The sequence below is a fragment of the Colossoma macropomum genome, unplaced genomic scaffold (assembly GCF_904425465.1).
Source record: "Colossoma macropomum unplaced genomic scaffold, Colossoma_macropomum, whole genome shotgun sequence".
Taxonomy (NCBI): domain Eukaryota; kingdom Metazoa; phylum Chordata; class Actinopteri; order Characiformes; family Serrasalmidae; genus Colossoma; species Colossoma macropomum.
This window is the reverse complement of record NW_023495633.1, coordinates 109,170-135,059: the sequence shown is the minus strand read 5'-3', so window position 1 is coordinate 135,059 and position 25,890 is coordinate 109,170. Positions and strand designations below refer to the sequence as shown.

At 40.2% G+C, this 25,890-nt stretch overlaps 1 protein-coding gene across 2 annotated transcripts in view; it reads left to right on the top strand.

Annotated features, from left to right (window-relative positions):
- Nucleotides 1-25,890, top strand: part of si:dkey-119f1.1 (uncharacterized protein LOC557127 homolog) — a 175,144-nt gene that overhangs the window by 57,294 nt on the left and 91,960 nt on the right. For both annotated transcript variants that reach the window (XM_036563109.1, XM_036563108.1), the window contains exons 15-17: nt 11,899-12,100; nt 16,961-17,075; nt 17,169-17,329. In XM_036563109.1, coding sequence (XP_036419002.1) covers nt 11,899-12,100; nt 16,961-17,075; nt 17,169-17,329 — 478 coding nt within the window. The remainder of the gene's footprint in view (nt 1-11,898; nt 12,101-16,960; nt 17,076-17,168; nt 17,330-25,890) is intronic.

The window sequence follows — 25,890 nt, the reverse complement described above, 5'->3', positions numbered from 1 at the left end:
TTCCTCATGCACCCCACAATGGCCATGTCATTCGAGAATTTTTGCACATGACATGATACCTGAGGTCAGAGGTACAAGTTGAACAGGATTAGGGCTAATACAGTCCCCTGGGGTGCCCCAACACTGCACACAGCCTTGTCTGAGACATATCCCTGCAGTTGCACATACTGAGGTCATCCAGTCAGATAGTCCATTATCCATGAAATAATAGATTCATCCACCTGCATCAGCTGTAGCTTCTCCCCTAACAGCAGAGGCTGTATGGTGTTGAATGCACTGGAGAAATCAAAGAACGTGATCCTCACAGTGCTGCCTGATGTGTCCAGGTGAGAATATGTTCTGTCCAGCAGGTAGATAACTCTCTAGATAACATCATCCATGTCAATGCCATGCTGATATGCAAACTGCAGAGAGTCGTGAGCTGTTCTGGCTAGAGGTCTCAGATGAGCTAGCATCAGCCTTTCATTAAGTGGGATGTTAGTGCAACAGGTCCATAGTCATTCAGTTCTATTGGTTGCCTTTTCTTGGGGACAGGAACCATGCAAAATGTTTTCCACATAACTGGGACTCTCTTCAGGCTGCAGCTCAGATTAGATGTACTGAACAATTCCACGCAGTTGCTCCACACACAGTTTCAGCACCCTAGGTTCAATGCCATCAGGTACCGCTGCTTTGCTCTGCTTGAGTTTTTTCAGTTTCTTCTTCGCTTGATCAGCAGTGAATGTACCATCACTGGACATTCCAGTTGTGCGGGTAGGTGAGAGGAGTTCATTTCAGACAGTGGTTGCAGATGGTCAAAGGTGTGAATGGCAGTGGTGGAAGAAGGTGAGGCTGTGGCTGGCCCATGGCATTGTTGTGCAGGTGTGTTAATCTGTGTAGGAGACAGACACAATGGAGCTATAGAGGAGCCATTGTCAAACCACACCAAAAATTGGATTAACTCATTCGCCCATTCACACTTAAATGCTTGCTTGCTGTTTATCAGAGCGTTGCCACTCCCCGGTTTTAGTTTCCATTTCCCAAGCGCTTTAGCCCACCATAACATTATTGCTTCTTTTATTATTACTGAAATTTGGACATTTTGTCTAGTTAGAATGTTTCTGCAATACTGTTCTCTAATCTTAAAATCCCTAAATTCAATCCTAACTGAAGTTAGATAAGATGAGATTTCAGAGTTAAGTCTGTAATACAGCCTCAGAAGTCACGTAGGAGTGAGTGTGGTGGAAAGTTTGTGATGGCACTGAACGCAAATGTGGAAGCCGACATCCGTCATCCTTTGTTGGATTTCTTTGATTTGCATAGGAGCTCTCCATTTTAAACTGCTAAACTTTAATGACCGACTTGGCTTCTTCGTCCTTGAGGGACAGTGCTTGGGTTAGGGGAGGTAAGCTGGTTTTCTTGTGGTGATACTCATTCACTGTAGCTGTGTGCATACTGATAAGCACGTTACCTGCTAGCGCTTAGGTGAAGAGCTTTGCTTGAGTATATCTTGTATATCATATAAATGATATTGCTAGAATAAAACTATAATTAGTCATAAACTGCTAACAACGGTAATTTTATAGTAGCGTAATGTTAGTTAATATTTTATTTCCAGTGGTAATGTGTGCTGTGCGATAGAGTAGGTGAATGTGTGCTTTGGCAGAGTTAAGTGTGTGTACTGGCAGTGTTAGCAGGTACCTGAGCAGAGTTTGGTCGGTGGCTGTGGTGTACCAGTTGCCAGAGGTGGTTCAGTTCAGGAGCTGTGTTTGTGCTAGCTTGTTTTTTCCTTGGGTAGTATAAGGAGTCGCCATTTGGGTGTACTTCCAATTTGCTACCAGAGTAGTTTGTTTATAACTTTGATTTGGCTAAATGTTCATCAATTGCTTGTAGTGGACCTAGGTAGTAGGACTTGGCTGGTTTGTTAGCATAGTGATTACGCTGCATTTGATGTGTTCCTGTTTGTTTATGAGTCAAGCTATTTTTTAATACTTTCATAACTTCCTGACATTTCACTGTGGTATATGATGTTATTTGTGTTTAAAAAAAAATAATAAAACCATCCATCGAACAATTGATAAATGTTAAACAGTTAACGTTCACTTCGCTAGCATGCTTAAAGCTCTGCCCACCACAGAACGTTTCATTCTGACTAACTAAAGCACTGACAAAAGATGATTTAAAAATAATGATTAAAGTCTGAGAGAGTTAAGTTGATGATGGGACAGCTGCTGGGACAGAAATGCTAAATTAAACCTCTTTTGTGATATTTGGATCTGTAGCCTGGTAGGCTACCTTAACGTTTGCTTAGTAAGCAGGCTACAGACCCAAACAGTGCCACCCATCACAGTACAGGTTTCATTTAAAAAAAAAATTGGTGCTCTATTGAGACAGATTTAGAAGAAAAAAATGTTTGAAAGAGCAAAAGTGTAGTGACAGTATGCTGAAATTAAACCTCTTCTGTGGCATTTGGGAGAAAGCTTAGTTAGCAGGCCAAATGTGCCACAGCACAGCATGGTTGTAGCTAACTGGTGCTAAAAAAAAAAAAATGTCCATTTAGAGGATAGCACAAAGTCGAGTGACTGGTGTTGGAGTGAAAGCTGAAATGTGTTTTGTGGTGTGTGCAGAAAATGTGCAGTTCTGATACATGCAGCTCTTTGCCATGGCTGCACTGCTATCCTGCTTAGTTTTTCTGAGGTTTTTCCTGGCTTTTTCTGTTACCGCCACCCATCGGTGAGCTCCCACACCACTAATCAGTAAACCCTCTAAAATATAAATGGGGTGGAATTTATTTGTTTATCCGTTCAGACGTGGAATAGAAATTTAACACATCATCATCAGTTTTAAATAATAAACATTTTAAATATCATCATATTTGCATACCGCGGTACACCATATACCATATTATCATTGTACCACCCATCCCTAACTTAAAGCTACAACTAGTCAGCAGCAGCAGAAGCGTGACGTGTTTTAATTTTAATAGTAGTTTAAAGTTAATGCCTAAATTCAGTGAGGGTGATAGGCTTGTTTTTGATTCTGTTGAGATAACTAAACAACTGCCAGAAGAAAAATGGCCTGTTTCAGAGAGTATTAGTGAGCGTATGCTGCACTAGCTGTTAACCAGTCGAGGGAGTATAAATCAGTGAGAAAAGCAGTTTTAGCATATGAGATGGTGCCAGAGGCTTATCTTCAGAGGCTTAGATCTCTTCGCAGTAACCAGGGTGATATGTGGACTGATTGGTGGTGTGGGAGCTCACCGATGGGTGGTGGTAACAGAAAAAGCAGCATAAAGTGCGATTTGATAGGTGGCTAGCATCCTATGAAGTATATACATTTCAGGATTTACATCAGCTCAAGTTGATAAGGCATGCCTGGTGTCCTAAAAGTCTATAAATTCAGCTTAATGACTAAAGGGTGCAAAAGGTAAAGAAGGCAGCCATGATGGCTGATTCTTATAAGTTAACTCATAAATATAGATATTGGAAAGGGAAGTTATCAGGTAGAGAGCACCATGGACCCTCCTGCTGGGGCTGAGCCCACATCAGGGTTGCCAACATTTAAGTCCACTGTCTTGAGGAGGGCTGACCATGTATCCATCTCGTATTGAGTTTTTGTATCACTATAGACATATAAAATAAGGTTGTCCAGTTCTAAATAAAAAAGGAGGGTAGTAGAGAGGTCACGTGACCGCTGCGAGGCACGTAGAAATTTTCCTGCGCTGATCTGTAGACCAAAGTGAAATATTTTTTCATACCTCATGCTCCATTTTAAGTTTCCATTTTTTTTTGTTTTTTAAAAGCTTTTTGCACATCGTGATGGCGGTGAGCTCAAGAAAGGTGGCTAGTAAATAGCCGACAACTACTTGCTCAGCCGACTATGTGGAGCTTGTTGAGCTAGTTAAGCTTGCAGTTGCCAAAGCTCTCAAGTCTGTCCCTACACTCGTGGAGAATGTGGTGGCGCAGCTAACAAACAAGCCACAAGCCCTGGTGAATGCTCAAGTTGCTGAATTCCGTGGAGAGATGTTTGCCATGCAAGACGATATTTCACAGTGTTTGGACTATATGGAAAAAAGCAAGAATTGTGTGGCAGAAGTGGATAGCCGTCTCCATCTGTACTTTCGTACTTTTCTCCTCTATCCTGCGAGACTAGCACGGGGGAATGTAACACGTCTTCAGCACTGCAATGACTCTCTAATTGAGTTGTACGCTGTTTGAATTAGCAAATGGTCCAGCCATGATGGTTTTTGTTGTGGGAGTTACTGTGTTTTTGTATGTATGGGTGGGTTTTATGTTCTCTCCCATTCTTTGGAGAGTGTTTGGGTTATGACAGCGTGGGCTTTTGGGATGGGATGGATCTCTCTTGGTACTCGTAAGTTCATATTATGGTTGTATCGCTGCACTGTCTAATGTATATTTCATTTTTACTCTTCTGATCTCGACTGTACTGCAACTTATGTTAGCTATTGTTAGTCAGCATGAATACATCAGCTGGAATGTAAAATGGGCTGAATGACCAGACAAAAAATACAGCATGCTTGGATCTCCTGAGCAGACAACACATGGATATTGCCTTTAGACAAGAATCTCGCTTAAGAACTGTCTGTCTGTCTGTCTGCCTTTCTATCTATCTATCTATCTATCTATCTATCATTTCTCAAGTAAGCATTACTATATGGCCACATCTGCATTATTGGACACCAAAAATAGGGGCTCATTAGTGGTAGCTGATATGAATTCCTTTGTAAGTTCAACATTGGTTAAATCTGTACAACACTCCACACCCACCCGTGCATGAGAAGATTTTCAAAATTTTCTGTCGGCACTCAGTTTAGTAGACCTATACCGCACTATCAATCCTACAGCTAAACAGTACACTTTTTACTGAGCAGGACATCAGAGTTTTTCTAGAATAGATTATATACAAGCTTAATTTTTAGCCATATTGAAAGTGATCTGGTGATCTCCCATATTGAATTTGAGCTTGTATATTGATCATGAAAATGGATGTACTCCCTCGTGTTAATTTTTTACTCTTCTGTGATCTCTTGCTCCACCAAGTGGCAACTGAGAGAAACTTCAGTCATTAACTCATGTAATTTTATGTCTACTTACAACCTACTGTACTGAGATAAAACGTGAGCGCAGATCTTAAATGGCACAACCACTCACCAACATTCAGTCATTTTTCATTCCTTACTTGGCAATATACCTTTTTCATTCCCACAGTGGAGGAACAGGGGAATTAATGTTTTAAAAGATCTGTATAATGACAGTGGTGACCCTTCAATGATTTACAAGCTCACATATGGCTTGCCTGGATCTTCTTTTTTTTAATACTTGCAGTGAAGATCTGCAATGCCGGCAAATAGTGGCCAATGGGGAACAGCGCTCCCCACACACCCTTTTCATAAATTATTAGCCCCACAGAAATTTGTTTCTAAACTTTGTAGACCACTACCGGTAGATGTTATATGCCGTAGGGATTTATCTCCTGTAAATAACAGAGATCTGTTGGAGCACAGTATTGAAAGTTTGTATAGTACATCTAAAAATTCTGATCATTTAATACATTACAAATTCATTCACAGGATGTATCTGACCCCCAGTAGGCATCACCCTATGAAAATCATTACATCCCCTAACTGTGGCTAATGCCCACTCAACGACTTGGGATCATGTATGCATATGTATTGAGATTGTCCTGATGTTGTCAGTTTCTGGAAGCAAGTATCCCTAACCTTGAGTAACCTGCTTGAAATTAGTGTCCCACATTCACCGGCTTTGTTTATACTTAATGACGACTCCTCTTTGAAGTTGTCTCTGCAACAGAGACATATTCTATAGGCTGATCTCACCACTGCCAAGAAAATGCTGGCTTTGAGGTGGCAACCTCCGCGTTCTTTGACTTGGCGGCAGTGGGCCAACACTTTCCTCTAAATTGTCCTGATGGAGGGTTCTGTAGCCCGAATGCATGCAGCCTCAAGACTCTTCGGGCATGGGATGTGGCGTACAGTGTAAGTAAAGAGAGATTGCAGCATAATTGTTTTTTTTCTTCCCCTTTGAGAGAGAGAGAGATAGAGAGATCCAGGGTTGGGGTGTGTATGGGCCGCCATGGGGAGGGTAAGGAGGGGGAAGGCGGATATAGGAGTTTAATGACTGTTAATTCCTTATGATCACATAAGCCTGTATTTGTTTATATACGTTTGGTTTTTGTGTATAAATGGGATGTGGGGAGGTTTAAAAAAAGGAAAAAAAACATATGGTATATCATGTTTTCTCCCTGTACTTTCCTCAATAAATAATTCATCTTAAAAAAGGAGGGTTGTAAGCCTGAAGATCTTGTTGCAGCTGAATCAGTGGTGAAGTCTAAGTTTACTTCTGCTACAATGTCAGATGAATATAAAGAATTTATTTCTTGTGGTACTGTTACTGTCTTGCAAGAAGGCTGATCGTAGGCACATGTGAACCTATTGAAGCCATTCTGTGATAGAAAGTCTGTCTTTTCTGTGGGATGTGTAGTTACTGGTCATCAAGAATAATAGAGTGAGGATAAAGTAAATGCAGCTGAGTCAGCGATGATTTCCCAAGCACTAGAGAAGATGTGGGAAACCCTAGCCCACTTTAGAGTAAATTGAGGATGTAGTGAGCTTAGTGACCAACTATGAAACTTTGTTTAAGGACATTTCAGGACATGCCTCTCTAGTAACCCATGATGTGGATACAGGCATGGCAGTTCCAATTAAGCAGCATCCTTAAAGGATCCATACTAATAAATGGGCTTATGTTAAGGAGGAATTGCTTAGATTGATTAGAAAAAAAGTGAATGGTGTCATGAAAACTGATGGTTTTCCTTTACTGGGACTGGAGGACTGTATTGACAGAATAGGACAGGCTAAGATAGTCTCCAGGTTTGATCTACTCAAAAGTTATTGTCAAGGGCCTTTAACAGACAGAGCTAAAGATGTATCTGCTTTTTGTTGTTTTGACGCTTTATATTTATGTTGCTCTGTTCTTTGGTTTGGGATGATGAATGCTCTCCACATTCCAACGGTTAAAGAACTTGATAAGTTTGAGTTTGAAGAATGTGCTAATTTACCTTAATAACGTTGTAGTTTTAGTGCATCATGGTCTGAGCACATTGGGCATATACAGCAGTTATTTGAGAAGCTAGAATCGTCAATTAATGCGTATATTGGGGATAAGTGGGTCTTGTCACAGATTTGTACTCAACTTTGCAGCTGTGACTGCCCAGTTATCCAGTCTTTTAAAAAAGTCATGGTGTCACGGTGCATTGGACAAGATAAAGGCCGTTTTGTCTTGTGAACCAGTTCTGAAGGCTTCTGATTTCTCTGTGCCATTTTAAGTAGCAGTGGATACTTGTGATATTGGAGTAAGAGCTGTGTTTTACAAGATGATGTCACAGGAATAGATCATTTTTTTTTTAGAAAGCTCAGTCACCTTCAGGGAGCTTAGTCTACTCTTGAGAAAGAACCGTTTGCTTTTGGCAGTACAGCGTTTTGAGGTTTATCTGGCAGGGGCTGTTGGTGAGATTACGGTCTATACAGATCATAATCCCTTGACTTTTTACAGCCATATAATCTGAAGTACACTTGCCAGGAAAAGACAACATACCTGCAAATGCATTGTCACGTATATTGAAAATCTAGCTTTGAGAAAGAAGTCATATGAAAGACTTTCTCTTGAGTAATGCTATGTTTTGGCATAAGTAAGCATGGCATTTAAATTCAATTCATTCTTGTGCTGCTCTTCTCACATTCAATATGTATAAACACCATTCAGGGAGTTTCAGAAGTAGCCATGCATGCCAGGGGCATGACACATGCCCTGGTCATCACAATTGGCACAACAAGCCATTGTCTAACTGCCAGAGACAATCAGTTCAATTAAAATGCAGTTTTGCAAGTTTTGGGGGTAACAGTTGCAAAAAAACTCCCTAAGAGCATTAGGAAGAAAGCTCAAGAGAAATCATAACTCTTCTGGTTGGCATAGAATAGCAGAATTAGAGTTAGATTCAGTGAGAGTTAAGAAAAGTATAAATAAAGAAATTCTCAACAGAAGCATTCAGATTAACCAGTGAAAGCCAGTGACTAATATAAGAAGTCTATCAAAGGTTATCTGAAAAAGACTAAGAATTAAATCTAATTTACAAATAATTGAGGTAAGTATTTTGAATGTTAGCTATGAGAATGGTAACATGAACAAGTTAGGAAATATTGTACACAACAGGAGTGGCAAAATGTAGGTGAGGCTTTCTAGTACAACATTGGGGTGAATAACACATCCAGGTGTAGCTTTTAAGCACAGCAGGAGGATGAATGGCACATGCAAGTGCCTCCACCATGGTCAAACTGGTCTAGAGGGTTTGGTGAGAAAGGACAGAACATGTTGTTTGATCTTGCACTAGCGTCATACTGGATAACTGAGGAACTTCATGTTGTTGGAGAAACTCAACAGTCGTTAGACAGTTCTGGAGCACACTGAAATAATATGTGGTGAACAAAGTGCAAGTGTTGTTGTGTTCATTGTACTACAGTTTAAGACTATAGTTCCTGTGTTCATTCACCAGGTGTCACCATGACATGCACTGAGTTGATTGAGATTCGGTTATGTATCTGAAGAAGAATTGCGTACTTGAGAGCAAGCAAGTCGATAGAAAGTTTTGCACTGTTACTTGAGTCTTGTTATTTTTAGTACACCTCATATAACAAATTGGCAACAAGCATTTTTTTTTTTTTTGTGGAAGATGGCTTCTAATATTCCCTGCTCTATTCTATGCACTTTATTTTATACTTTTACACATTCCAAAAATGCAGTCAAGCTCCACATGAGACTGGTGTGCGGTATATGGCATCACATATTATGTGAGTTGGCATCTAGTTGCGATTTTGGAGATAAATCAGATGAAATGTTTTGTGACCAGTTCATTGAGAATATCTCAAGTCCTCGTATCAGAGAGAGGTTACTTCTCGAGCCCAATTTGACACTGGACAATTACTATTGCCATAAAAACTGAGTCCGCTGTTGAACGTAAGTCGATCGCTGCCGAGAGCCCTGTTGTGGATATTACCTGTGCAAACCGTGTATAAGAAACAGAACCGCTTACGTTGCCAGCCTAAATCACTCATTCAGGCCAAGATAGCGACTAAGTCCCCTACGGCTTCTCGTTTATGTTACCAGTGTGGGTCAGACATACACACAAGTGTTCATATATCCAGCTGCCAAAGCTACATGTAATTTATGCAAAAAGAAGAGACATTTTGCACGTGTTAGCTGCTCAGCTTCTGTGCACTCAATTCAAGAAGTATTGGTTCCAGACTTCACTGTGCTGTACATGCAGGGGTCTGCTTATGCCACTGGCAAAATTACATGCAATATCACAATTAAGCCTGCTGATGACCCAGCTCAATATGGTCATCGACACCAGTTCTTCTGTGTCTATTTTACCCAGTTCAGTAGTCACCAACACTTTAATGAGGCTAACCTAATGCAGCCTACAGCGAGCTTGAACACTTATTCAAAGACACCCATACCGCTACTGGGATGCTTTTCTGCAGAAGTGTCTTGGTAATGCCTCTGCGTCTGCTAGCTTCTTTGTGGTGGAAAACGACACTCCCTTGTTAGGTATGGATCTGGTAACTGCTCTGAACCTTCATATTTTAGGTAATGCTGTGTTGACCTCTGTGTCTGTAGCTGCCTCTGTTATCCCTGTCCAGACACTTGGCTGCTCAACCTCCTCTGCTTGGCTGTGCCAAACACTTTGTACACTGTGTCAAAATAAATCAGTCTGTTCCCCTGTATGACAAAAACTGGTCATTGACATTGTTGGGCCCCTTGAAACAAGTGCATGGAACTGGCGATATGCCATCACTGTAGTAAATGACCAGAGGTAGCCTTCTCTGCAGCTGCCACTACGAAAGATATCACCTTTAGTAAACATGGCAACCCGGATTCCATTGTGACGGATAATGCGCTGCAGTTTACTTCAGAGGAATTTGCTGAGTTCTGAACAAGGCATTGTGCAACACAGAGTGTCTGTGTACCATCCAGCAGCACATGGCTCAACTGAGCGCTTAAGTCTGGTTTTGAAGCAGACTGCAGATGGCTGTTTTGAATTCTTTTTCCATGGAAGTCTACCATTGCTGAGTTTTTGATGAATTACCAGGCTACGCTGCATGCTGCTATAGGCATGCCCCCCTTTCAATTACTGAATGGCCGGAAAATACGCATTAAGCTTTCTGTGCTTTCTGTCCCGACTAGTGACGCACCTATGGATACCAGTCTGGCGTTATGAGCAAAAAATGAAGTTCTACACCGATGTGAAGCATGGTGCACGAGCCTCTGCTTTTTGTGTTGGGGATAGTGTGAGAGTGAAAATGCCTGTCCATGTACCAAAGGCACACCTCAATTCAGTAAGCCTGAACAAATCTTGAGGAGAGTTGCAACAAACACATACCACAGAATGTGGAGGATGGTCAGAAATGGAGCGCACGTCACATAGCTCCATGTTCTCTTCCTGCTGAAAACATCCAGGAGAGCGCTGTAGCTATACCTGCTCTTTCACTGAATCCCAAGCCTTCACACGTTCGAAAGGAACCCACCTGGCTACAGGACTATATTATAAATAAGTCTCTCCACCTGAACAGCTCTCAAGTGACAACGCTTAAAAGTTACTTAATCTGCATGGAGAAAACAATTTAGTGTTGTACTGTTCCTAGCTGATGGGAGCAAATGCATCTTTGCCACTTTCCAAAGGATTCATAAATATTTTGGCAAAATATTTTGGCAATTTTGGCACATTGGAGTTAAGTATCCAGCTGTGCAACTACATGGGGCCTTCGGTGTTGTATTTTGCACTTTATAATGCACCACACATTTTCAGTAGCAGGCAGACAGGCCAGCCTACCATCAACACTTACGCAGCCATGCTGTTGTAACACGTGCAGAATTTCTCGGTGTTGTCATGTTGAAACAAGCATGGACGTCCTTGACTGTGTCTTAAAGGCAGCACCCAAATATGTGTATGCCGTTGATTGTTAATGGTGCTTTCACAGATGTGCAAGCCTACCAACACACTCATATACCCCATTCCCCAGACAGAACCAGGCTTTAGAACTTTACATCAGTAACAGTCTGCGTGATCCTTTACTTCTTTGGCATAGAGAATGCAACATCCATTATTTCCATAAACAATCTGTAAGGTTTGTACACGGTCCCACTGTACATCAGTCCATTTGGAGATTAGCTTGAGCCCAGAGAAGTCAGCTGCTTTTCTGGATGTTGTTGACAAATGGCTTCCTCTGTGCAAAGTATGATTTTAACTTGCGTTTGTGGATGCAGTGACAAACACCATTTACTGACAACAGTATGTTAAAGTATTCCCGAGCACTTGCAGTGATATCCATCACAGAAGCATGCTAGTTTTTAGTGCAGTTCTGTCTGAGGGATTGAAGCTTGTGGGCATTCAGTTGTGGTTTTTGACCTTGCTTTTTACAGACAGAGATTTTTCCAGATTGAATCTTTTAATATTATGCACTGAAGCGGGTGAAATACATAAAATCCTTGTAAATGCTTGTTGAGGAACGTTTTTCATAAACAGTTGGACTATTTGCTAATATATGTTTTGGCAAAGTGGTGAGCCTGAACCCATCCTTGCTCAGAAACACTTAGGTCTTTTCTGGATGCTCCCTTTATACCCAATCATGATTGCATCATGTGTTTTAAGATGTTTTCTGTAAATTTAACACAGTTCTTTTAACCTCTGCAATCCCACGTTTCAGTTGGTTTGATGTGAACAGAAACTGTAAGTTTTCAAATGTTTAAGGTTATTGACCGTTCAGTGTGTGATGAGCAAATTTTCCCTTGAAGGCCTTTGACACTTGTTCTTCAATATTTGTAGGATTCTGTATCCGGTTGAGGGATGCAGACTTGGGTCTTGCTGTGGAGAGCTGTCTGAAGTCTCTGATGTTGGCTTTCTGCTGTGATAACTACATGGATGAGAAAGTACTACAGGCTCTCATGATTCGAAGCTTTCCTCAAGGACAAAGACCTCAAATTATTGTCAGTGAATTTACTGACACACCCTACAACATCAGCCACAGGTAACCAAACTGTTGTCTACCTCCATGTGTGCAGGGATAGGAAAAATAATTGAAGCACATGAAACATTACTTTAAAGTAGCTAAATCACAATTTTAAAGACAACTACACAGGGGAGACATGTTAGGTTAGATGCTAAATAAAACCAATCCAGTTTATGGAAGAAATTCTAGGCAAATCACCAGTTACTTTAAAATTGCTTGCCAATTACTTAACATGCTGCAGTACAATTAGTTCAGTGTTTGTGTATGCATAGTTATGCTTAGAGTCTGTCCTCTAGTTTTGTTTTGGTTCACATTTTCAAAATTTGCGAATTTATCCATAAGAACTCGTGAGAATATCTATAAGAACAAAGTGAGCATAACTGCTGCTGGAGGTGAATTCCTTTTCCCTAAGTCCTCTCCCATTTAGAAAAATTGTATGTGCTTCTGGTGGCATGCTGCTTGCAGGAAATGGTACAAAAAACTCATAGACCCTGTTTACATCTGGTTACTCCATGTGACTAGTATGTGGACTGTATGTGGACTGTCTTGATTAGCCACATTTTGATGGGTGGGACAGAATGTTTCGTTATGCAACAACCAATTACCAATTGTTTATCCATTTAGCCTTTTCATCTGCGGTTTGTTTTGCACAGTAGTGTCTGTCCATATTGCTATGAAGCATTTCGTTTCGTCCAGTCCCCAACCATGTGCGTCCTCCATGATTATTTGCCTCACAAACGTGGATCACATGCCCAGTGATGTACTGCATGGAAGGAGTTTTGTTTGTGCTGGGAGGGTTTTGGTAGTCGAATGTGTCTTGGAGAGACGGGTGTGTTTATACTGCTATAATATGTGGCTCAAATGCGTCTCAGACCTCCTGAAGTGATCGATTGGATTTGCATCTCTTTTAGATGCGTCTTGTGTGCATTTACACTTGCATTTTATGTGGCTTGGCCTATTATTTACTGCTCATTGGTTAAGCATACCACATAATACAAGTCTGATACTAAACAGAACCACCAGTTTTAAAACAAAAATTTGCGCAAACAAATCTTTTAATAATAATAAAATAATAATAATAGTAGCATGTTTTGTTTCGGGAATTTGAGACCGTTTCTAACTCAGAAGAAAAGAAAGCTATAGCATGTGAGTTGAAACCTTTGTCAAATAAAGGTTAAAGCAGAAGAGTTTAAAATGTTTTGATCAAATAATCACAAGCAAGCGTTTTACAGTGAATCATTCCATAAACATTTAAATTTAAAGCCTACCTCTGAATATTAATTGATTAGAACCTGATAACAGTCTGTCAAGCTGATTGTTAAACAAAGCCACAGTTTTATGTAGAGTGTGAGGAGCCACCAAAACCACAGAGTGAACAGACATTTGACCCCCTCTACTTTGGAGATGACCAGCATTTTTCGACAGTGTTCAGAACGCTTACATAGAAGAAAATTTCCATTCATCTTAACCACCGGTGGTTCCAAAATGCACTTCTTCATATTCTTTACTTCATAATTTTCATATTTTATAAGCTTCATTCAAAAGGTGGGTGTCATATGAGAGCTGTAACTGTCTTCTTTGCAGTCAAATAGATGGGTAATGTCATTTTAACTTTATAATAAAAGAAGCTGATTTCACAATTTTTTTTTCTACTGAAAGTTGGCCCATTTTTCCACAAATCTGAGCTAGAAACTGGATCTCAGATGGTGTCTCTTCAGTAATATGCTCTATAAAAATTACTTTTATAAAAAAATACAAAGAGCATCTAAGATTTTTGGCTTTCAGCAGTAAATTGTAAGCATATAGCATTATGTTTATGATCATAAAACATATTTTCTGTTAATTTGAGGGGAACTTTTAAAAAAAAAAAACCCTGAAAATTTACAGTTATTTCATGCAGTTACTGAATAATTTGCCTTACGATTTGGGCGTGTAAATTCAGATGGAAAAACTGAAATATACCCACGAGCATGAAGAGGTGAACAGCACGTACTGCAGACCTGCAGGCGTGAACAGACAGTCAAACTCAGAGGCAGGACCAATCAAAATCTCAAAATCTCCATTTTAAAAAAATATAGATTTTTTTATGCACTTTTTGTGAAATATACTAAAATATCAGTTTATTTTCTTGAAGTCTAAAAAATTAGCACTTTAGACCATTAATGTTCCAGCTCAAAATATTAAAAGCCACGTTTAACCTAAAAAATAAGTTCAAATATTAATATTACCATAGTTTCTAAAATCGAAAACAGCCAAACACTGCATAAAGTCATAAACTCAAAAGTGTACTGCTCACCTAGACACTCTTTATTTCCTTTTCCAGAAACAATTAAACCAATACACCATACAATCCACTTTGAACAAGAACTGTTGCGGACTGGGCAACAAGCAGGCCCATGTCCACAACCTTACTCTTTCAAGGTCTATGGCAACGACATTGACCTAGCCAGCAGCCAGACCTCTGATATGTTGACAACTCCATCCTCTTAACGCAGAAGAAAACAAAAAGGAGTAAGATCACTTTTAAGAGCATTACGAATTATAATAAGGGAGAAATTAAACAAGTATAACAGGGCTGCAGACTGCGACTAAAATGCGTGCGCGCGGGATTTCAACCAGAGTGGCAAAACAAGACTAACAAAGCAGATGAGCCGAGCTTCTTGCCGTGTAGAAAATGGTGACGTGAAAAATATCAGATTTTTCACACAATTTACATCTCTATGTCAGACCTTAAGAGGTCATGTGCTCTGACTCAGGAACAATGAACTAGTAAAAGACCCACACGAAGATGTACTTGAACAACCGTTCAAGCACTTCATGCCGATGTACAACCACAGAAAGACATTTCAGAACTTTTTGGCTTCAGGAATTTGCGTGACTCAGATGTGGTAACATAAAGCAGACTATACTACGGATTCTGTTCGAATGCAAGCTACGATATAGCTGTAAAAATGGATTTCTTAACATGAACAAATGATTTCAGAAAAGAGGCAGTGAAAAAACATGGCAAGAGTCGAACGCATAAACACTCATGCGATTTCATCATTGCAGAGAGTGCTCCTAAGAAAACTCAGCTCATGCAGTGTGTCATGCAAGCGAAAAAACAGCCGAGAAAGAATTCACACAGCCTACATGATAGCACATAAAGAACTACACCTCACCAAATTCATCTCCCAAATCTTGTTAATGAAAGATAGCAGACTGGATGTGTCAGCAGTCAGGCACGGTGGAAGACAGAGTTTTAGAGACCTTTAACTCCTCAGCATCAGTTCAAAACGTACAGCTGTTGTTGTCTGGTTATTGGCCACACTTCATGATGAAACTGGATCAGGGGCCAGAAAACGCTGAGCATCCTCCAGAGTATGCAGTAGATGTTTGCCCATTTTGGATCACCTTGCGAACTTCTGAAAAAAGAAGGAAGGACTGAACACCAGCTGAATGCTTTCCTCACTGTGTTGAAGACACTTAGGCTACGTTTACAGGAGGTAAAAGTGGCCCAAATGAGACTCCAATTTTTTTGTTTGGCTGTTCACATTATCTTTTGAATGTGACCTGTATGCGACATTAGTCTGAACAGATCACACTCCTAAACCGACCCGAATGCACAAAAGAACAATGCTTCATGTGGCATGCTCATCAAGAAGTAAACAATCATGATGGCCAGCGAATGCCAGTCACTCCCGGAGCTTTTAGTTTCGTCTTCGCCAGCATCACAGGAGCGATTATAAAGTTCCAGTGGTTGATAGCTGGGCTCATCACCCACAGTATGTTCGAGTTCGCTGTAATAAGGGCACGCTATTCGGCCACGGTCACTTCTTTGATTCACGTCCTCGGATTCTTTAAACTTTGCTTTCAGACTTTAACTGTTCTTTGAGCCGCAGCCTCGCTCTCCTACGACTGCGTTCGGCCACTTCATTTGAAATCCCATGGTTTTGGATGAGTCTCTTCTAATTTTTGTAAAAAAATATCACCTCAAATGTTTATGAAGTCTCAGCAGCGTGAAATTATGATGAATGTCAAGTTGGATTGACATGAAAAAAAACGCATGAATTCCCGTCTGGCTGTTCAGACTGAGTTGCATTGCTGCAGATTGGATACGGATCGGATTTCAGTACCACATATGAAAGCGTCACAAATCGGAATTGTAAATGTCAGATTCAGTGTGTTTTTTTTTTGCTGTTCACACTGACACACGGATGACACATCTGTGTCACACATGAAGAACAAAAGGATGTCATGTCGAGAGCTCTAACTGGCTGCAACCAAGCCCATGTACATCATCACATGACTCCAAATAATAAAATGTTTTCAAATGAACTCCTCTGTGTGCTAGGAATTTTTCTTTGTGCTACTGAACTTGTTAGTCTGTTAGTACAAGTGCTACAGAAGGTACTAGGTCAGTCTGAAAGGTTGATGGACATAGCAACAGTAACTAAGGGAGACAGGACCTGTCAGAATTTTAGTCAGTTGTAAGGGTAGAAATCTGTGACCTCTCAATTATGTGATTAGAACTCTTTAGGAGACAATTCAATGCATCATGAAACCTCAAATTTCACCATGATTCCATTCAATTGGATTCCATTCATTTTTTTGGCAGAGTTATTAAAAATACATTGACTACACAAATGACAATGAAGGAGCTGCTTACACAGTAGCAAAATAGACAGTAAACAATATAAGAAGTATTTTTACATTTTTTGATTTGCTTTCAATTGATCATCATCTAATCCCTTTTTGGAAAAGTGCAGTGTGCTCATAAGCCTAGTACTTGAAGGCATAAGAAGCTCAGGGACAGTCAGGATTTTGAATAGTATTGAAAACTCATTTTGCTTGTTTAACATTTAAAATTTGAATTCACTTGATTTCCCTACCCTACAGAGCTGTCAGTCATCCTGAATACCCGTCAGTACTCCAAGCCCTTGATATTGACAATCCAGTTGTGACCAATTGTTTGATTGACATGAGAGGTATAGAGACTGTTCTTCTTATTAAGGTGAGTATGTAGGAATCTCTTTCCTTTTTATCGTTCAGTAGTGTGATCTGATTGGCTTTGATCTTTCCTGCATGTGTACTTATTTGATGTTAGAATAATAAAGATGCACGGAGGGTGATGCTGGGAGGACATCCTCCTCGCAACTGCAAAGAGGCATTTACACGTGAAGGAGACCAAGTGTACAACAACCGGTACTACTCCTCAGCCCAGCAAAGGGCACGCTACCTAAGCCATGATGTGGAGCAGGAAATCAGGTATGTTTTTTCAAAACAGTTTTATTGGCTTATTGTCAGGAATAGTCGCACCTTTATGCCTTTTCGTCTACAGAAACTGTGAACACCCATTGCAAGAAGCATTATATTTTTTTTCTGAAAATGACAGAAAAAACAGTTACACAAAAAACATGGAGTTAGTTTAAGATTCCAGATAATATATTTTATTATCCGTTGATTATTTTTATAGTTTATGTATAATAATAATTAATTTGAATATATCTGCTTAAAAACAAGCTTTATTAGTACTTTAGAAATACCTACAAATTAACATCAACAGAGGGCTTGCTGCAGCTCTCAAATCATTTTATGGGTTGTCTTCATCCAGCAATGTATGTGAAGGCTCAGTGTTGTTAGGTGTGTGTGTCTGTGTGTGTATTTTATTTGATAATATTCTAGAAATTAATCATAGTATTCAAAAACAGTAAACAATTTTGAATAACCAGCACCTTTATTACTTTTATAAAACTTCAGTGTAACTATTGCTGTCGGATAACGAGTTGAGTCAACAGTATCTGACTAAACTGCAGGTGAAGTTCAAATAGGTTTCCTTCTGCTCCAGATTGCTGGCTGGCTTAAATGCTCTCAGTTGTTATTTCTAAAAGTAACCGAGACTGTTACTTGGCAGTCAAGAGCAACAGAGAAACTTATTCAGACTACACTGGGCATTAAAAACCAGTGTGGCTGGTTTTAGTACGTGCTCAGGAAAAACATGCTTTTTAGCAGCTTAAAAACCCTATTCAGTGTTTGCCAAAAAAAAGTTTTAATTTTTTAAGATAATGGTTAAAAAAGCCTCTATTTCTTCTGCTCTTCTGTACTGCTCATCACTAAAACATTCAAACATCACCTGCACTCACTGTTGCCAGATTGGGCAGAATCATGTGAATTTATTTCATGCTACTTACTATTAAATTAGTTGTCTAGTGGGTGATGTTTTTTCACTGCTCTGTAGTATTTCAGTTTCATTAAAAAGCATTAAAAAATTAATGAATTGAATTTATGCAGTACTACAAAAGCTAATTAACAACGATAACGCGACAATAACAATAAATTACAATATTTGTAATATCAGTATAGTAAATAATAATAAAAATAAAAAGTGAAACATCTTAAATGTTTTTAAAATTTGAATCAGAATCACTTTATTTCACCAAACATTACACATACAAGGAATGTGTCTTGATGCACATATGTATTATATGTAACATGCTAAAGAGACTGACAAGTGTATAGACTGGTAAAAAAAAGTTTAAAAGAAAATAAAACACTTCACTAAGGGACAAATTAAATAACTAGATTAAAGAATAAGAGGGTAGATACAAAATACCAAAAAAGAGATGAATGTGTAGATATGAACATGTAGGCAGGGTCTGAGGAACCATTAAATGAACTATTATTCACAGAATAATATGAACATTTGTACCGTAATGCAGATATGCATTATGATACAGAGAAGTTAAACAATAGAGTTACTGGCCATAGTAACAGTGGTTTGTAAGGTTCGACAGTGATTAATGAGCTCCACAGCTCTGGGGAAAAGGCCGTACGCATGTCGAGCTATGCTGGTTTTAATGGCCCTGAGTATTGTATCAGAGAGAAGTGGATGGAATAGGTGACATACAGGATGAGAGGTCAACTTTAATTTTGCCAGCGTGCCATGACCCTGTTGTTGTATGTCCTGGTAGACGACACCCGATGATTCTCTCTACTATTCAGATTATGTGCTGGAGTTTGACTTGTTTTTTGAGATGGAGGATCCACACCTGATGGTTACAGATGAGGTGAGGATGAACTTAATTATCATAGTGTAGAAATGGACCGTCTGGGTCTGCGGTATGTTCAATTTGTTCAGCTACCTTAGAAAGAACTTTCTCTGCTGCTCTCTTTTGGATATGCATACCGTCAAAATCTATGATAGTCTTTGAATAAACTCCAGAATAATGCCAGGTGGAGGATGTGTTTCCTGCTCTATGTATTAGAGTTTGATCATAGACACATAGTATTGTTTGTCTTTGCTCCGTTCTCAAGCATATTGTTAGACTTTGGTTGTTGCCTTTAAATTTAATTTCGGAACAAATGTGCATGTGTGTACAGGGCTCTGCGTGAGTGTGTTTGCATTGTAAACATATGTAAATTAGTGTGTATTCAGTACCATAATGTTAGCTTTTCTTATATATGGAACAGATTTAAATATGGTTATGTTTTAGTGCATTTTTTGCTGAGTTTAACATACTAGAAAAAAAATGTGTGTGTATATACACTGATCAGGCATGACATTATGACCACCTCCTTGTTTCTGTGCTCATTATCCATTTTATCAGCTCCACTTACTATATAGGTGCACTTTGTAGTTCTACAATTACAGACTGCGTCCTGTGGGCAGCGTCCTGTGACCACTGATTAGGGGTGGGGGAAAAAATTGATTCTTGGATGCATCGCGATGCGGACGTGGACGATTCTGAATCGATTTACAAATGTCAAAAATCAATTTCCTAAGTTTTAATTGATAACGTATTGTTGATGGAACACAAAAGGCGGAACTTTGCAAAGTGCAGAAGTGCAGCGCCCGGACAGTCTGTGGTGTGCACACTACATTAAAAGCTAGTGCAGGAGTCGGCAACCCAAATGTTAATAAGAGTCATTTTCTCCTTTCAACAAAAATCAAATTACCTTGGGAGACACAACAATTTGAGTCCATTTTACCATCTTGGCTATAAATATGTCTCAGTATGTGCTAATGTCCTAGTATAGGCTGAAAATATAATACAAACAAAAATGCTGCTTTTCGTACATCACCAGCTGGAAACTTTTCCACAAAAGTAGAACAGATTCTTGTAAAATGTCTCTCAAATGTTCTTTTTATGAGGCTGAAGTCGCTTCTCGTTCTCCAGCGTCTCGTTCGAATTTTCCCGCTCCACAGGTTGCCGACCCTTGAGCTAGTGTATGAAAGCACTTTGGCTTCTGTGAAGTTGAGAGGGAAAACCATATTACATGTTTCCACCCGTTTTACACCCGCTTATAGTTGCTGCCAACCAGAGGACCGTCGATCAAGCGATGTCAGAGCTTTCACCCAACTCGGAAAGGACAAAGCGAATTACATACTTTATCACAACTTTATTGCCAAAGATTTGCATCCATACTCGTTGAGAACCGGGGCAGTTCACTTGCCCCATCACTTCCGTTTGTTTTATTAATAAAAAATATTGGAAGTAAATTAATTACGGATCATTACAAATACTTTGCTTTAAAAGTTCCAAGTTGTCACACAGTGAGAAAACAAGATCAAGATGCATTGATAATCGTTTTATTATCGCATCGCAGCCCTCTGAATCGTAACCGAATTGTGAGGTGCCTAGAGATTCTCACCCCTACCACTGATGAAGGACTAGAGGATGACCAACACAAACTGTGCAGCAGCAGATGAGCTATTGTCTCTGACTTTACATCTGCGAGGTGGGCTGTCAAGGTAGGAGTAAAATGTAAATACATGTAAATAAAAACATGCAATGATTTGCAGATCTCATGGACCCATCTTTTGTTCACAATAAAACATAGAAGACATATCATACTGAAAGTGAGACATTTTACGATTTCATGAAAAATATTAACTCATTTATAACTTGATGGCGGCAACGCATCTCATAAAAGTTGTGACAGGGCCATGTCTACCATTGTGTAGCATCCCCTCTTTTAACAAAAGTCTGTAAACATCTGGGAAGTGAGGAGACCAATTGCTGGAGTTTTGGGAGAGGAATATTGTCCCATTCTTATCTGATGCAGGATTTTAGCTACTCAACAGTCCTGGGTCATCTTAGCAGGATTATTTGTTTCATGATGCACCAAATGTTTTCTATTGGTGAAAGGTCTGGGCTGCAGGCAGACCAGTTTAGCACCCAGACTCTTCAGTTTTCCATTTTGCCCCCGTCCATTTTAAATGAGCTTTGGCCCAGAGAAGACGGCTGCGTTTCTAAATCTTGTTGACATATTGTTTCTTCTTTGCATGATACAGCTTTAACTTGCATTTTACACAGCGAACTGTCTTCACAGGCAGTGATTTCTGAAAGTATTCCTGAGCCTATGCATTGATTTCCATTAAAGAATCATGCCAGTTTTTTAATGCAGTGCCTGAGGGCCTCAAGGCCACAAGCATCTAATATTGACTGTCGGCCTTGTCCCTTGCGCACAGGGATTTCTCCAGATTCTCTGAATCTTTTGATGATATGTACTGTAGATGGTGGAATTTCCAAAGTCTTCGCAATTTTACGCTGAGGAACATTTTTCTGAAATTGTTCCACAATTTTTAGACACAGTTTGTAAAGATTGGTGAACCTCTTCCCATCTTTGCTTCTGTGAGAGTCTGCCTGTCTAAAATGCTCTTTTTATACACAGTCATGTGAGTTAGTTGCAGATTGCTCCTCTAGCTGTTTATTAGTACCACTTAATTTTCCAGCCTTTTTTGCCCTTGTCCCAACTTTTTTGAGATGCGTTGCTGCCGTCAAGTTTTGAATGAATGTTTTTCATGAAATGGTAAAATGTCTCACTTTCAACATCTGATGTGTGTTCTGTGTTCTATTGTGAATAAAATATGGGTCTATGAGATTTGCAAATCATTGCAATCTGTTTTAATTTACATTCGTGTACATTTTACTCAACGTCCCAACTTTTTTGGTATTGGGGTTGTATGTTTTTGAGAATTGATTAATTTGAACTTCAGTGTCTTACAAAGGTCTCAGAATACCAACTTCACCTTGATTTAAATTGTCCTTTGGTAAGGACAGCTTAAGTGAGCTTGAAATGAGCACCTTCTGCATTGGAAAGGAGATATTTTAAAGGTGAGCCACAAGTGGCCCATGGCAGCACTGCATTTTTTGAGACAATTATTTGTTAGGGAGCAATAAGAAACCAAGCATTGTTTTAGGCAGTACTGTATTTCGTTAAGTTATATTATTGAAAATTAATTCATAATACTCCATCAGTTTCTCTGTTTCATTCTGTGCATATGTTTTAAATGTAGTTATAATCAGACAATAATTTATGTATTTGTAGCCATTTAAGTCAGAATAAGCCAGGTCACACAAATTTGTTAAAATCCCACAGCCACACTGCTTAAAAGCCATGATGTTTTAAATATTTATTTATCTTTAGAGTCCTCTGTTTTATGACCAATTTTGAGGTAACTTGATAAAACCTAAGGAGCAGTAGAAAACATTAATTTTCAAACTTTTAGCAATTGTGAAACAACTATAACGTTTTTTAAAGAACTTGTATTTGCAAAATTGTCAGACTTGGTAGAATGCATGACTAATTGGTTTTCCCACAAGATAAGCAGTACGGCATATGATTGCTTCTATATTTTGATGTACACCATTTGCAATAACTGTTGAAGCTCTCTCTAGTGACTATGTCTTCATGAGGTGTTTTGGAAACCATGAGTGTTGTCTTAGTTTAGGAAGAAATCTTATCTTAGAAAGAAATAATGATAGTTTATTGCCACTACAGTGAGTGTTACAGGGGCCAGCTGAGGATGATTCAAGCAAAATTTCAAAGGCTTCCTCAGGTGATGTTTGTGTACGTACGAACCAATTTTGGTCACAATCAGAGTATCACTGATGGATTTATAGCCCCGTGTCCAGCTAAGTTAGGCCAGACTGATTGATTCAAATCTTGCAGCCATATTGTGCTTGAAATGCATATTCTTATCTTCTTAACCTGCTTGATCCAGCTGGGGTCGCTGTTGCAATAGGGAAAGCAGAGAAGCCCAGACAACCCTGTCCCCCGCCACTTCCTCCTGCTCCCAGGACAACTTGGAGATATAATCCCTCCAGCGGGAGGAAAACCTTGAGGTCTCATCCCAGTTGGCTGTGCCTGGTAAACCTTCAACAGGAGGTGGCCAGGGGGCATCCTAATAAGATGCCCAAACCACCTCAACTGGCTCTTCTCAGTGTGGAGATGAAGCAGCTGTACTTTGAGCTTTTCCAGGATGACTGAGTTCCTCACCTTGTCAAGTAGGGTGTAGCCCACCACCCTGCAAAAAAAAAAAGCTAATGTCTGCCACTTGCATCCGCAGTCTCATTCTTTCTGTCATTACTCAAAGCTCATGACCATAGGTAAGCGTGGGGGCTTAGAATGACTGGTAAACAGAGAGCTTTGCCTTATGGCTCAGCTCCCTCTTCACGACTACAGTCCGGTACAGCAGCTGCATAACTGCTGCTACCTGTCCAAGCTTGCAGCAGACACTTGAAATTGTCCACCTGGGGCAGGTGCTCTCTCCATACCTGGAGGGTGCATTCCATTCTTTTCTGGGAAAGGACCAAAGACTCTGATTTGGAGGTGCTAATCTGCATACCAACTGTTTCACACTCAGCTGCAAACTGCCCCAGTGTGCACTGGAGGCATCCATGCAATGGAGGCAAAAGGACAACCTTCCTGATCTTGGCTATGCCTTGACACCCTGTCCATGAATATCACAAACAGGAATGGAGACAGACAAAGTCCACAAAGCACATGTTGACTGGGTTGGCAAACTCCATGGCCCCTCAAAAGTCCACACCAGGGTAAAAAGCTGGTCCATTGTTCCATGGCCGGGACTGAATCCACATTGTTCCTCCTCAATCTGAGGTTTAACTATCAGTCTTAGTCTCCTTTCCAGGACCTTGGCCTAAATTTTCCCGAGGAGACTGAGCAGTGTGATACCCTGGTAATTGGCACACACTCTCTGGTCACCTTTCTTAAAAAAAGGGACCACTTCCCTGGTCTGCCAGTCCAAGGGTACTGTTCTGGAGGTCCATGTCACGTGCAGGTGCGTGTCAGCCATGACAGCTCCACAACATCCAAAGCCTTAGGCATTTCCAGGCAAATCTCATCCACCCCCAGTGCCTTGCCACCAACTACCTCAGTGATCTTCACCAGGGAAATGGAGTCACCCCAGAGGCCTCTGGCCCTGACTCCTGTGAGGGAGGCATGTCTTTCGGATTTAGGAGTTCCTCAAAATGATCCTTCCACCGACAAACAAAATACTCATTTAAAATCAGAGTTTCTTCACCTTTGCTGCGTACAGCCACTCCAGGCGCTTCTGAGTCACCAGACGGTTGTCCAGAACCTCTTTAAAGCCAACTGAAAGTCTTTTTCCAAATTCCTCCCATGTTCTGTATTTTGCTTCTGCCACCATCGCCACTGCTGCCTTTTTTGGCCTGTTGATACCTATCTGCTGGGTTGGGAGTTCTCTGGGCCAACCAGTCCCTAAAGGCCTCCTTTATCCGCTTGACAAACTCCCTCACCACCAGTGTCCACAACAGGTTCCAAGTCAGAGGAAATGACAACAGTTATTCATTGACCTTTGACCCAAGGAGCTCTGGAACCAAGTGCATTTATGAACATCCTTGTGTTTGAACTTGGTGTTCATCATGGACAATCCATGATGAGCACAGATGTCCAATAACATTTCACCATTCGGGTTTAGATCAGGGCCGTTCCTTCTGTTCCTCCCTCCCGGTTTCGAACAAGGGGTTTGGTTCCAGAGCCAACACTGTGAATGGACATGAGACCAACCAAATCTAGTTGGTACCTCTCAACCTCCTGCACAAGCTCTGACTCTTTTCCCCAGTGAGGTTATGTTCCACTTGCCTAGAGCTAGTTTCTGCTGCAGGAGTCCATGCCGCCAAGGACCTCCCTGCCATTTCCCACTGCCTGTATGGCGCTGCACTGGTACCTGACGCTGAACCTTGTGAGATGTGGGTCCACATGGTCCCTCCACAATGCCTTTTTCAGGCTGAGCCCGGCCAGTTTCTGAGGGCTGCCTGGCCACCAGGCATTTGCCAAGGAACACTACCCCCAGGACTGGCTTCAGAGGTAGATCCCGGTAACCTTCTACCGGGCAGGTTACATGATGTGTGTCGCTTGTTTATAAGGGATTTTGTATCGTGTTAGTCTCGGTCTTCACTCCAGATTTGTTCACCCTGGGAGACTCTGAAGATCCCTAGACCACACAAGCCCTTCTGCCACGACAGAGCCCTGATCCAAAAATTTTAAAATAAATATTGACATTGATACTTAAGTTGTTTGATATGATACAATAAAAATCCAAGGATTAATGTGGGAAAAAAATCACAATCCAAACTTCGGTTAATTGCTGGGAAACAATGGAGTATTTTTAAAGTCTTGTATTTGCAAAATTAGCAGGCCTGGTGCAATGCATACCAAAGAAACCTTCTTTGCCAAAAAAACGTAATGCAAAAAAGCGTATAATTGCTTGTGTTTGATGTCTGCAATTTCCAATTCCTGCTGAAATTCCCTCTAGTGTTGATACAAAATAATTACACGTCATTATGTTATCAAGATGGGTTCAAATCTAACTAACATATATTTGCAAATTGTTAGGTCTTGTTGAGATATGCAGTTTGAAACCATTATGATTTCTTTGTTTTAATCTTAGAGAGAAATAATGATATTTTAGATTGTTGGCAGTACATTCAGTATTGTAAGAGCCACCTATGGCAGATTTGAAGCCAAATTTAAAATGCTTCTATAGATGATTATTATGTATT